The 12,688-nt window shown below is 42.0% G+C and overlaps 1 protein-coding gene across 1 annotated transcript; it reads right to left on the bottom strand.

Moving 5' to 3' along the window:
- Positions 1-2,378: 2,378 nt before the first annotated feature.
- On the bottom strand, positions 2,379-12,274 carry LOC123447385 (outer envelope protein 64, chloroplastic). Its single transcript, XM_045123982.1, has 13 exons — positions 11,887-12,274; positions 9,038-9,190; positions 8,766-8,890; positions 7,805-7,930; positions 7,519-7,701; positions 7,305-7,449; positions 6,522-6,681; positions 4,640-4,774; positions 3,952-4,152; positions 3,388-3,515; positions 3,185-3,236; positions 2,933-3,002; positions 2,379-2,817 (listed from the first exon to the last, which is right to left on the bottom strand). The coding sequence occupies exons 1-13, from the start codon at positions 12,090-12,092 to the stop codon at positions 2,735-2,737; spliced, it is 1,767 nt and encodes a 588-aa protein (XP_044979917.1). The 5' UTR covers positions 12,093-12,274; the 3' UTR covers positions 2,379-2,734.
- Between the last annotated feature and the right edge of the window lie 414 nt (positions 12,275-12,688).

Raw genomic sequence — 12,688 nt, 5'->3', positions numbered from 1 at the left:
TCCGATCCCGATCCCCGACCCGACGCTCGATATTATTATACGATTAATAATACTCCTATCACTTTTGCTTCGGTACACCCCCACGTAGAAAGAAAAACGTATATCCATCTCATATTATTATTACAGGTATACATACATATACTCACCTCGTATTATATACATACGGCGGCCTGTAGTGTACTCCCTTCATTTTTTTTACTCCGCGTATAAGATTTTATCAAAATCAAACAATATAAAGTTTGACCAAATTTATATAAAAATATATGAATATCCACTATATTATAATTATATACTTCCTCCGTTCCTAAATATAAGTCTTTTAAAAGATTTCACTAGATGACTACATACGAAGCAAAATGAGTGAATCTACATCCTAGAGTATGTCTATATACATCCGTATGTAATTTTTGAGTAGAATCTCTAGAAAGACTTATATTTAGGAACGGAGGGAGTAGTATAAGAATACATCTCGTGATGCATCTGATAATATTGATTTCATGTTGTGAATGTTGATATTTTTTAATATAAAGTTAGTCAAACTTTATAAAGCTTGACTTTGACCAAATCTTATATGCACGCTAAAAAACGGTAAGAGTATAATACAAGGTGAATATACGTTCTTTTTTATACGTTTTTTATGGGTGGGGGTGTACCGAAGCACACCTCATACTCTTATACGAGCACACATCACATGGACATGTTTATTACTCCCTTTGTCTCAAAATAAGTGACTTAATTTTAATATAAAATCAATGCAAATTTGAATCATTTGTTTTGAAACGGAGGGAGTAGGAAAGTGAAAAGGGTCTTCTCCGCTCCCGGCGGCACGGCAGTGGTCTCCAGCTCGGCCGGAGTCGCTCGGCGGTCCGCCCTGCCGACGCGGGCAGCTGCGTGGTCAGTCCGTGGTCACGCACGCCCCATTCATTCTCCGGTAGGAATACGTACGACGTCGTAGCTCCACATCGACGGGTCCGATAAGGCCCTGTCAACTGTCTTGTGGTCACAGGTCACGGCGCAGTTCTGTTGGGTTCACGCATGGTCCCGATCATACCACATCGATCGGCCGAACAGATAAAAAAGCTAGCGCGCGCGTTGGGGAAAAAGGGGCCGTGCCAAACCACCACACGGAGCCCTGCTGCATGGACCCAGGATCGATCATGCCGTTCGTTCGCAACGCGATGCCTGCGTGCGTGCGCGCCGTAACTTTGCAGCTCCGGCGTCTCTCTCTCTCTCTCTCTCTCTCGCTCTTTTCTTTTTTATCTATCTATATATCTCTGGTGAATGACCCGCTCGTGCAAGGGGCGATGGACGCGTGATTCGATTCCTTGCTTCACCCCGGCCCTGCGACGGCGAAAGGGGGTCACTTTCCGTTGGGCAGACGCTAGTGGTGGAAGTGGAAGTGGAAGCCAAGTGGAAGGAGAGAGCTCCTGTGCTCCGTGGATAGATAGATGCAGTTGGGAATGCCTTTTTTTTATGCTAGTATGTATCTGAAATCAGTTGGGGATGCTTTCTTTAACGTCCTCCAATCATCATCATGATTTCTCTCCGCTCCCAGAAACAAGCAAGTTGGGGATGCCTTTTCACTCTTCTAATAATTGAAGAGGGCACAACGGCCTCGGCCACGTCCTCGTCACCCAACCTTTGCCGCGCGTGTCCGTACCAGTCGAAGCAGAAAAAAATATCAGGCTGTCCTCTTTACCGTACTCAGAGGGCTTGTGAACTGGTATTGTTGTTATTTTGTGGATCCACCTGAGCCGCAGCTGAGAGAAACGGGAACGGGGACACCTAGATTCATTCATGAACCGATGATGGCACCTGAATGTCTAGATTGGCACGGAACCAAGCTGTGAATCATCACATCTGGGGCAGACACCCATCAACCTATGATAGCATCAGCTTTTCTTTCCCCACCAGGTCACTTGATTGCTGTTGTACAACAGACGGGTCAATGACCTAAGGGAGGCACAGCTGGGTGCTCCTCCGCTGTACTTGACCCAAAAGCGACCCCAACAGACTAAGCCTAACTTCCTCAGTGAAGGCAACGCCCAATTATTCCAACAAGAATTGGCCCCACAACACACTTTCATGTCCATGCACAGGACGGTCCCGTGCCGAGCAATCCGCACCATCATATTAGGCGCACATCACTGACGCCGACGCCTTCCCATACACAGGAAAATTCAGTGAGAGGGACGTGCAAACAACCAAACCTAAAGGGAAGGTTGAAATGTCCTCAAAATTCAGTGAGAGCAACATGTAAGCAAAAAAAAAGGTTTTGCCCAACAGCCTCATTGAGACTTCACGGAAGCCGAGCCGCTGTTTCCCCTCGAAACCGCATCAGGATAGCAAAAGGACGCATGCGGCAGCACTGCAGACCATTTTACTGGCAAAATCAAGCTGTTTCAACAAATAACTGTCAAAATCAATATTATACATGACCAGAGGGCATCGGTAAATCACATTTGGGGACGTTACTCTCCAAACCTATGCTTTTTTTTTACTTTGCTTTCTCAAAACTTGGGGGGAAACGAGTGAAATCACTCCACAGATGATATAACTCCCTCGCCACCAGCAATGACGATTCAGTACCTTGCAAGGCGCACAGAGCATATGTAGCATCACAGATCCGTTGCGCTCAGGTACTTCCATTCCATCCCCCAGATACGAAGAAGTTGTTTGTGCACAAAATCAGCAGCCATATTTTCACAAAGAAATAATTCCATGGGCTTGGCACTTACGGAAACAGCTTCTTTAATCTGTTAATGGCTACACCGGCCGTCTTGTTCATTGGTTCTAGAACAAGCGCATGGCTAAAATCTGCAAGATGCAGTCGACAAGTACACAATTAGTTTTTAGCATTTGCTACCACTATTAATAGTCAAGGAGTCATCCAGATAATTGAGTATCAAGCAAAGGGAAATGAAAGACAGACCGTCGACAGCCTCCTTATAGTAGCCAAGCATCTCTCTTGCCGTGCCTCTTCGCAAATAAGCTTTGACAATCTGAAACATTACATAAATAGCCACTCAACCAATCACGCAAAAAACTCACAAACCATCACAATCTCAACAGATTTAAAATGTAGTAGTACATTTTTATATCATTGAGTAATGTGTAAATCTGAAGGTATATGGCATATCATGCTTCAAAGTTGAAAGTTGATACCAAGAAAGCAGATGCTAACCTTTGGATCAATATCGATGGCGCTAGTGCAATCTGTCTCAGCTTGGCGGTAACTGAAAGGTCCAAAACAGATAATCATGAGTAATCAAAGTGCCGAATAAACACTAATGCATCCAAGCTCTTTAAGATAAATGACCAACATTCATACATGCCAGCTCTCTACAATAGATTGAAGATAAAATTATGAAGGGGGAAAGATCGTACTTGGCTAGTTCTAGAAAAGCCGCAGCTCTGTTACTGTAGTATGTGGCTACTTTGCCATTTAATTTGATTGCTTCAGTATATAAATTTATTGCCTTTTGCCATTGCTTCTCCTTAAATGCACTGTTCCCCTGTCAAGTAGCAAGCATAAAAAAACAAGTAAGAACAAAAAAAGCAATATATTCAACACTCATAATCCTGTTAAGGGTAGTTTTGCTTCCGAGTTAAAAGTGATCATAATTCTGGACATGAAAAACAGTTCAATACACAACCAAGGATTTGTGTGTGTGCATCCATATACAGAGCAAGTCCCTAGATGCAGAGACTAGCACTTCCAGTCTACCAAATACTAGAATGTACGCCCATCAAGTGCAATTCAAATTGTCAAATGCTAAGATGTAACACTATCAGTTCATTCTTCAAACAGTGAATTACTGTCGCATTGGCAGTGTAGTACTGTACTACTGTAAGATAATACTAGGCGAAAAGCAGTGGTTGTGGCTCTTTAAGCAGAAAATTGAAAAACAAAAGCTACTAGTAGATGACCATAATAAGATGGGAACTCACTTTCTCTTTAGCAGCTTCAGCAGCTTCTTCGTTCATGGCCTCTTTACTTGAAGCATTAGATTTTGCTAGGATCTCAACTTGCTCTTGGATGGTGGCATATATGGCTTGAGTGGTGTCCAGCAAAAAACGATCACCACCATGCCTTGCGATGAAGGAAACCGAAATAGGACACTTGTCATGTGTACCAATGGGAACAGTAACCTGAAATGGGCATCCATATCTGAATCGGTAAAAGGGAAGTAAAGGCTTATTAGGAATGAAAATCCATGCCATGTAGCTTTAACCCGTGGGAAATTCATACCCTCACCAAATTTATGATTATGATCAGTATATCTATAACCTTCACACATGATGGATAGATCATGGGAACAATCACTTAAATTCATAGCATGGACAGGATAGTTTGCTTCTCCACAGAAATGAGAAGTAAAATCGAGATAATTTGATTCTCTACCCACACATCTATTGACTGAAGCAATTAAGCAAAAATAAGCAATTATCAGTTGTTCACGGTTGGCATATGAAAGGTCAACAGGTCAATGCATTCATACAGCTAGCTATCATCCACATGCAACAATAACAAGGTTCAAAGGCAAAAAAAAAAAGGTGCACAGGAAGCTCAACAGAGGAAATAATAACAAGGTTTGCATGCTAGTAATCTAAAATTTGACACTGAAAAATATTATACCTGACAACACCCAGACATACTAGATAAAGATTGAAGGCACAATGTCTCAGCATTGTAGCTTGTAGATGAGAGCTCCCTAGCATTAATTTTTGGAGGGCATCCCAAAGCAGTTGGGATGACCAGAATCCCATCATCCTAAGGACAGCACAACATCACCATTAGAATGGGCATTTCTACAATGTCACTAAATAAAAAAGATAATCATTCATCATAGCACATGCAGTTGCATGCAAGATTGCAAAACAAGTACATGAAGCAGCAAACAAGCAGAACGGGGAATATCTCCTCCCATCAAGGATCCAGTAGACAAATTGTTGGCAGGGCTTCCTATTCCAATAAGAATAATTTTCTCTCAGATACTGTGCACTACTAGGTAAATGAAAGTTTACTGCAAATGGAAGTTCACTTCAGTCCAGCAGACGCAGGTTTAGAAAAGTAAGAGCTCAAATTGGCTCCATAGTCCAAACTATGATGTTAAAGACAGAAGCCAAAAACAACCATGGCAGACATCCAACGTCAAAATATCATCATAAAGGCAGGCCAGAAGAACTGGCTCCAAATTCCAAACCATGACTGCCCACTTTTCGGGTTCAGCCAGTTTTCGGCCCATCAGCCAGGTCAAAAGCCCAATAAAATAATAAAACGGTAAATCTAATGTGCTTTTAAGGAAACTAATTCATAAATAATAGTTTTCTTTGGAGAAAAATAAGAACTAATTTCACACGCCAGGCCTGGTCTTGAGGGGCCAGGATAGGTCCAGATGGGCCTTTCAGGGCCAGGATTTCCCAGGCCCAACCAGGCTGATGAAGATTTCCGTTGACTTTCTCAACAGACAGACGAAACATGCCAGTTTGAGTTCCCTTATAAAAGTCAAGTCAATTGCAAAGAGGTGGGCGGTTTATGCGAGCTAGGCGATGCAAATATTGCATGTGATGCGGCGGAGAGCGTGGTAGTGTCCAAGACAAAGGGGTCTTGCTGGACCAGGAGGTGATTTTACTATTCTTCGGTTTAAAGTTGATTCCTTTTGTCCCAATAGATATGGTTATGAGTTTTGCTGTGTGATAATCATAATACAGCTAGGACCTCGTTTTGTCCTGATAGATTTGGTCACGTTGCCGTCTATCTCTCGACTGAGATGAGGAAGATGAAGACGCCATGACCTCGGTTCTGTACTCTGATCATTTGGCCCTGGGAAAGTTCTCAGATGATGCCGAGGATTTGGCTCATGGACAGGGTGGGTGCTGTTCTTGGGCTGTATAAATAGAGGATTTCCCGGTCTGATCGTGAGCCCCGACACTTGGAATCAGATGGTTGTCTGCCTGTCTCCAACAGCTAGTGGGCTTCAACCCATGAGAGCGTGCCTGCGCCCATGTTCATCAGAGCGTACGCGTGCTGCTCGCACTGCAAGATATGATGGGTGAATCGATCGCACGGCTGACCAGCCTGTCAGCACGGTGTTGACGACATGGGATGATACTGTAGGTAAATACAGAAATACGGTGTGGGGTGTATGCCCGTGAGCTCAAATACGTGTCATTAATGAGACGCTGCCGCAGCTTGATTCGAATACTGACGACCAAGATAGCGAGCTGCATGGAGCTCGGCCTCCAAATGGCATTTTCGCATTTCTAAACACTATAAACCGCTAGGTTTGTTTTACCAATTGGAAGTCCACAAGCTTTGAGCAGCTCACATTTTCAGAATCAAACAGACACAGTACAGGGTTTTCTTCAGTGTAATATATCCAGCAAAGTATTGGTAATGGCAAATGAATGTGCTAAGAAATTAATCACAGGATCAACAATGGTTTTTCCTGATAATGTAGGCAGTTATATAGTATACCATAATATTCACAGAATTGTAGTATGAACTCAATATTTACCTTAAGAAGTGTGTTGAGAGCTAAGCGCACTTCCTTTCTTACATCTTGGATGATATTAATAGTCGAATCACCATCATCAGACAAATTACCAACTATGGAAGCATCAACAGACGACTTTGCCGAGTTTATCCACTCGTTATGCTGATCTCTAAATTCATGCCTGGATTGAATAACAAAATAGCACTATTACATTGCAAATTGCATCACAACATGTCCAAGTATAGCAAAGTGAAAGAGAAATTCGGTTATATGTAAGGTGAAAATTCTTACTTTAATCATCAGATATATCATAAACACTACAATAGCGTTCATCTAAATTCTACAACAAGTCCAAAATTTCTACACCAAAGCCAAGCCAAAGTAAGAAAAGCATGCTACCACTGGCTAGACAGATTCTTTTATATGTATTCCCTCTGTAAAGAAATATAAGAGTGTTTAGATCACTACTTTAATGATCTAAATGCTCTTATATTTCTTTACGGATGCAGTACTAAACAGAATTTAATATTCTTTGTTGGTGACCACCAAAACCTGAAATGGTTATAAGAAGAGCCTTTCAAGTTGTCGTGATCAAAACCTACAACCACACAACCCTACGAAGTTCAACTAACAGTACCGTAAAATGAACCTGTAACACGACCACACCTGCTTTTACATGGCTAGCAGCTAGATAACAGATAGAAACCACAGGAGGAATCTAAAAATCATAATTATCAATGGATCATTATTTTCTTTTCTTTTTTGGAACAATAGGATGATTCTGTAATAATGCAGGAAATGTACTTGTGAAGCAACTGCATGGCACTAGAAAGTGCTTGCAATGAAGAAAACTTTGAGTCCCCATTCTTTTGCCCGTTTGAATAGTTCCGAAGGCTGGGTATTTTTGAAGCCAAATAATTTCCAAGATTCACATGACTCAAGACTTGTCCTGAGGAAAGGCATGAGTTAACTTCCAGGAAAAAAAGAACAGGAGATGGTGTAAAGAGGATGTACTTACTTCCATACAGCTTTTCCACAGATTTTGTGACCACCTGAGTTAACCTTCTTGCAGGTATCTTTGAAATTTCAAAACAATCATCTGCTATGTAGAAGTGTCTGGGTAGACGAATATCAGTATAAGATAATTTCAGAAGAAGATGACCAACACGACGCAATACAATCGGATCCCTTGCGAACCAGCCTACAACAGAAAGAAGAAAATGACGAGAGATGATGATTTCAGTTTAGAAGTCAAGACCTATAGATTTCATGCAGTTTAGATGAATAAGATTCTTCAGAGGTACCTATAGTGTCTAGGCTAGGAGCTACAGGAATAACACCGCTGTTGGATATAACAGCATGCGAAGGACGGAACGCCAGTACCCCACAATAGCCACCTGGTACCCTTACTCCTCCAATGGAATCAATACCTACCAAACCACATTATCAGCGTAGCACTTATCTATGTAAGTTAGAAACATGCTAATAACATTATAAAAAGCATAGACAGTTCAACATAAAAAAACAGTCAAGAAAGATCCAGTGCGAGAAGTGGCGGATTTCAAGGTCCAGAAGCTTTTAAAAGTCCAAGTCTCAGTAAGAAACTGTACTGGAATAACCCCACATAAATTCAGTCGGAGAAAGGGGGAAATACACATAAGTTTGTATCTTTTCTTTCTGTTTGATATCTACGCAATAAAAATAGTAGGACCCAAACTGAGCAGGAATATGAATTAAATGGTTATAATTCTATATCCTTGCAGACCGGTTATCTTCCTTCATTATATTATTATTTCTAGTGGTGTCCAGAGTAAACTTGATAGATGGTAACTATTGTCTGTTATCTTTGGTAGAATATGCTGAATTGTCACAAGAAAAGAAAACTTGTCTGCAAAAAGGTCACAGAATGAACTGTGAGATGTAACTAGGGTGCGGTTAATCCATCAAGAGCACAGGCACAGCTTAGTACAGTATCTGTTAATAAAGAGAGAACTCAGTTTAATGATAGGTATGGATTCACATCTCACCACATGAAAACAATCTTGAACACTGGCGAGTGGCGAGCAATTACCACAAATAAAAAACAAAATACTTCAAACACTGGTAAATGAGACAGCAAGTATCATAAAAACGGTCCCTAGGTTATCGCTACTTTTGATATTAAAGATCTGTCATCAAAAGGATAATGAAGCGCCAGCAGAAAATAATAATGTTAATAAACTTCAAATTTTGCTTAAATAAGAGTGCATACAAATAGCAACTCACCCAAGGCGAAATCTACCATGCCACCAGCAACAGCGACAGCTGATCCACTTGAGCATCCTCCAGGTACTCGATCGGAAGCTGCAGGATTTGTTGGTGTACCAAAATGTTTATTCTCGCCATGGATACTGGACAAGCAATGTACATTCAGTCAGCACGCACACAAGAGAAAACTATTACGCAAATCTAAGGAGTGTATAAGGAAATAAAGAAAAAAAAATATAAGCCTTAATAAAATTCCGCAAAGCTATGTCCAGAAAGCAAAATGAAAATACCTATATGCCATCTCATCAATAACAGTTTTCCCAACACAAATAGCACCACCGTCTACAAGAGTTGAAACCACTAGAGATGTTTGTGTTGCTTCATCGTGTGTCTTCGCCCATTCTAGGCTGCCGAAACTTGTTATATAGCCACTGACATGGAATCTGCAATCATCGAAGCAAGTGTATCATACAAGTGATCAAGGACAAGTAATACCTGCAGAAAGGACTGTAACCATGTAGATGAACTGGTCTGCCACGTTCCAGTAAGCACAACAACATTTTTGGGACAGTCGAGTGTACATTGAAGAATAGAAGCAACAGACAAAACAAACAACGGAAATATACATGGTGCCATGGGTGCTATTGAGCACCAAATAATATGCCACAAACATTTATTGGATGCTTATTCATGCAAGACATTCAAGACATGGCTGTAAAGTAGCAACCATCTATTTGGAATTTTGGATAAACAGACTACACCCAAAAAGGTGCCAGTAGGATTGCATGGGATAGCATTTCCTCAATGAGCACCAAAATAGTACTACCTCCAATCCAAAATGTAGGTGTTTTTAGCATTTACTTTTTCACCAGTCAAACATTTGTAAGTTTGACTACTATCAGAAAAGATTTACTAGCATATTATGATTGCATATATCAATATAAGGATTTGTGATTGTTAACCGGGCCTGCCGCCCGGTAAGATTTACTGGTATGTTAAACTAAACATCAAATTGATATTACAAGATCTATCATGAAATATACTTTATAATGTACTATAATTACTTTCATACGAGGCAACATATTCATTGAAGTACTGGCTTGAAGACTTTCAATGTCCTAAAGGACATATTTTTGGATCAGGGAAGTATGCCACAAGCATATATTGATGCTTATTTATATAATACATTCAAGGATGGCTGCGAGGTACCAACCATCTATTCGGAATTTTGGATAAACAGCTTCCACCCGTGGCGACAGGGTTGCAGGGAAATAGCTTTTCCTCTAGGAAACACATATAGCCCATGACAAAATATCCAGAGAATACCTCAAGTACTAAAGTTCATTTTGGGCAACATTTAAAAGATAGGTGTTAGTTTTTTAGAATTGCTATAGCGCTATAGCAATTAACAAATACATCTACCTTTTAAAAGTTTAATTGTACATATTACAGTTACTGAAAGCTGATCCTATTTGCAATTATGCGGATTTTACTTTAGAGATATATAATTGTGGTTGATTTTTGCCCACAAATAGGGCCAATAACTACTTCAGGCAAAGGAGTCAGCGGACCATAAAGAGTAGAATATGAAAAGCTAGGACCATTTTAAACAGAACAAAGAAGGTCAGCATTTTAGGCTTTGAGTTGGTCCAGGTGAGAAAATGTTCTGAAAACTATGAAACTATGGTGTTATCAACATAATCAATCCATATGTTTGTTGAAGAACTTAATAATTAAGTCTCCGTTCATTTTATCAAACAGGGCACAAGCATGTGTGCCGCAATGATTTCACAACAGCATCACCAAACTGAATTTTAAGTTTTAAAACACAAGTCATGAGTCACCCCACAAGCCCTCACCATTGGGAAACAAAACCACGCACAGTTACAGCCTTAGATTTTAAAAACGAAAACGCCTTTAGTTGATTAAGGAAGTTCAAGAAAATTGTTTAGAATCTGGAAATCTGTTGATGTTCAAGTATCACCAATGTCAGAAAACAGAAATGTCGCTTCAAATGTCACTTCATGGTAGAGTCATTGACATGCCAGTAAACAAATTCAAAGCAAAATGTGATTTAAAGACTAAGAACAAATACCAAACCATCTCCACTAGTTCTTTTTTTTCCTGAGTAGCACCCCAAATTTGTTTGAGGATTTAAATCTGGCAGATAAGAAATTACGAGTATCTAACAGGGTGTTAAGTATGTTTCTACAAGAGGCTGCTTATGGAAAAGAGAGAGTGGAAGGTCAGGATGCAACTGAGCATGTTAGCATCAACAGATGACTGCCGCAAGTCCCAATGCTTGCCACATTAGCAACTCTTCAACGGATAACGGGGAAGATTGTTTCAACAATCACCAACGAGCACATAAACCAATATGTTCGGTGGAGGAAACTGAAGGGGTGAAGTTCACCCCCTACCAAAAATGTGCTTCTGAAACCAGCAGTAGATGCCTAAATTAGTCTGTCCTATAAATAGTTTGTGATCTTCCCTCAACCTCAATCTTAACTCCCAAAATTCGCTCTAGCAACTCATAATTGGCATGGCAAACCTAACAAGATAAATTTCATGAAGAAAAGGTACTATGACTCATTATTATTATGTCAGATATTGTATTGTCTATGGATTCTAGCGCCTTGTAGTATAATAAACCACACCACGAGCCAGGATGCATGCTGAAACTACTGAGCTGCCTAGTTCTAGCGTAGTAGATTGTTGGGTAACTGTGATAGATAATACCATAACTGTTGTATCTAATACTACCAACATTCATGTGCTCTTGCAGGGCACTGTTTTCCTTTTTGGCGTCGGCCATTAAAAAGTTGGAAAGTCATCCACGAAGCTGTCCCATGCGAGGCAGAGGCATTAGAGTCATTCAAACGGCAAAGAAACAATTCAGCACATACAATGCATCAATGGTTCCATGCTGAGCAAATCCCATCACCACGACCGACTGGTAACCAGCAGCACAAATCCAATCCCCGTAAACAACAATACCGAATTAACGCTGGCGTGGCGCGATCGAATCATCACCCAAGCTATGCTAAACAAGTCGCCCCCTGCCTAACCCAATCCGGGCTAGAACCTGTCGCCGGCCAAACACGAAGGGGGGAGGGAGGGAGGGGGGGCGAGAGCTTACGCGTCGGCGATGGCGAAGCAGAGGTCGGTGAGGGGGTGGCGTGCCTGGGGCGGCGGGGGCTGGGGAGGCGGCAGGAGCTCGAGGCGCGACACGAAGGCGCCGTGGTCCGGGCGGGCCGGCCGCTTGAGCCGCTTCGCCGCCAGGAGGACGCCGGCGATGCCGAGGCCCAGCAGCACCCAGAGGTTGGCGGCCGTCGAGGACGCCATGCGCCTGTGTAGCGGGCCGTACGCTCCGAGCGGGCGGGGGAGAATTCGAGGGCTAGGGTTTTTAGGGGGCGGGGGCGGGGGCGGGGGTTTTGAGGCGAGGGCGGTGGGGAGGAGGAAGACGGCGAGAGGCCCGGAAGGAGAAGGCGGCTGCGTGGTGGATGGATAACAAGCGCCGTGGGGGTCCCGTGGGCGCTGTTGGCTTCGCGGAGGAGCTATATACCACGGGCGACACCAAAGCTGAAATTCCTTCCAACAGAGGAACATCTCTTGTCTACCGAAAGGAAAACCTAGGTGATGGGAGTTTTCCGGTGAATTTTGAAAACCTGGTTTGCTTGCTTTTTCGCTTGAATTTCAAAGGGAACATTTTAGTTTCTTCATAAGCCTTTTTTACGGGAAGAACTTTTGATCTATTCATCGGCACCGGAGGTAGCGTAACTTACCATCTAGCAGCGACTACAATTATTGAAAAATCACGCACTCTAAGACCTCTTTCAACGCAAATGTGCTTAGATGAGGTGCTACGTGTATTCAATGTCTTAGATGAGTTGTGCCTATTTGGCAGACTTAGCACTCGTACTCCCTTCGTTTTTGTCTAC

This window comes from Hordeum vulgare, chromosome 4H, assembly GCF_904849725.1.
Source record: "Hordeum vulgare subsp. vulgare chromosome 4H, MorexV3_pseudomolecules_assembly, whole genome shotgun sequence".
NCBI lineage: Eukaryota > Viridiplantae > Streptophyta > Magnoliopsida > Poales > Poaceae > Hordeum > Hordeum vulgare.
This window is presented reverse-complemented; position numbering and strand designations above follow the sequence as displayed.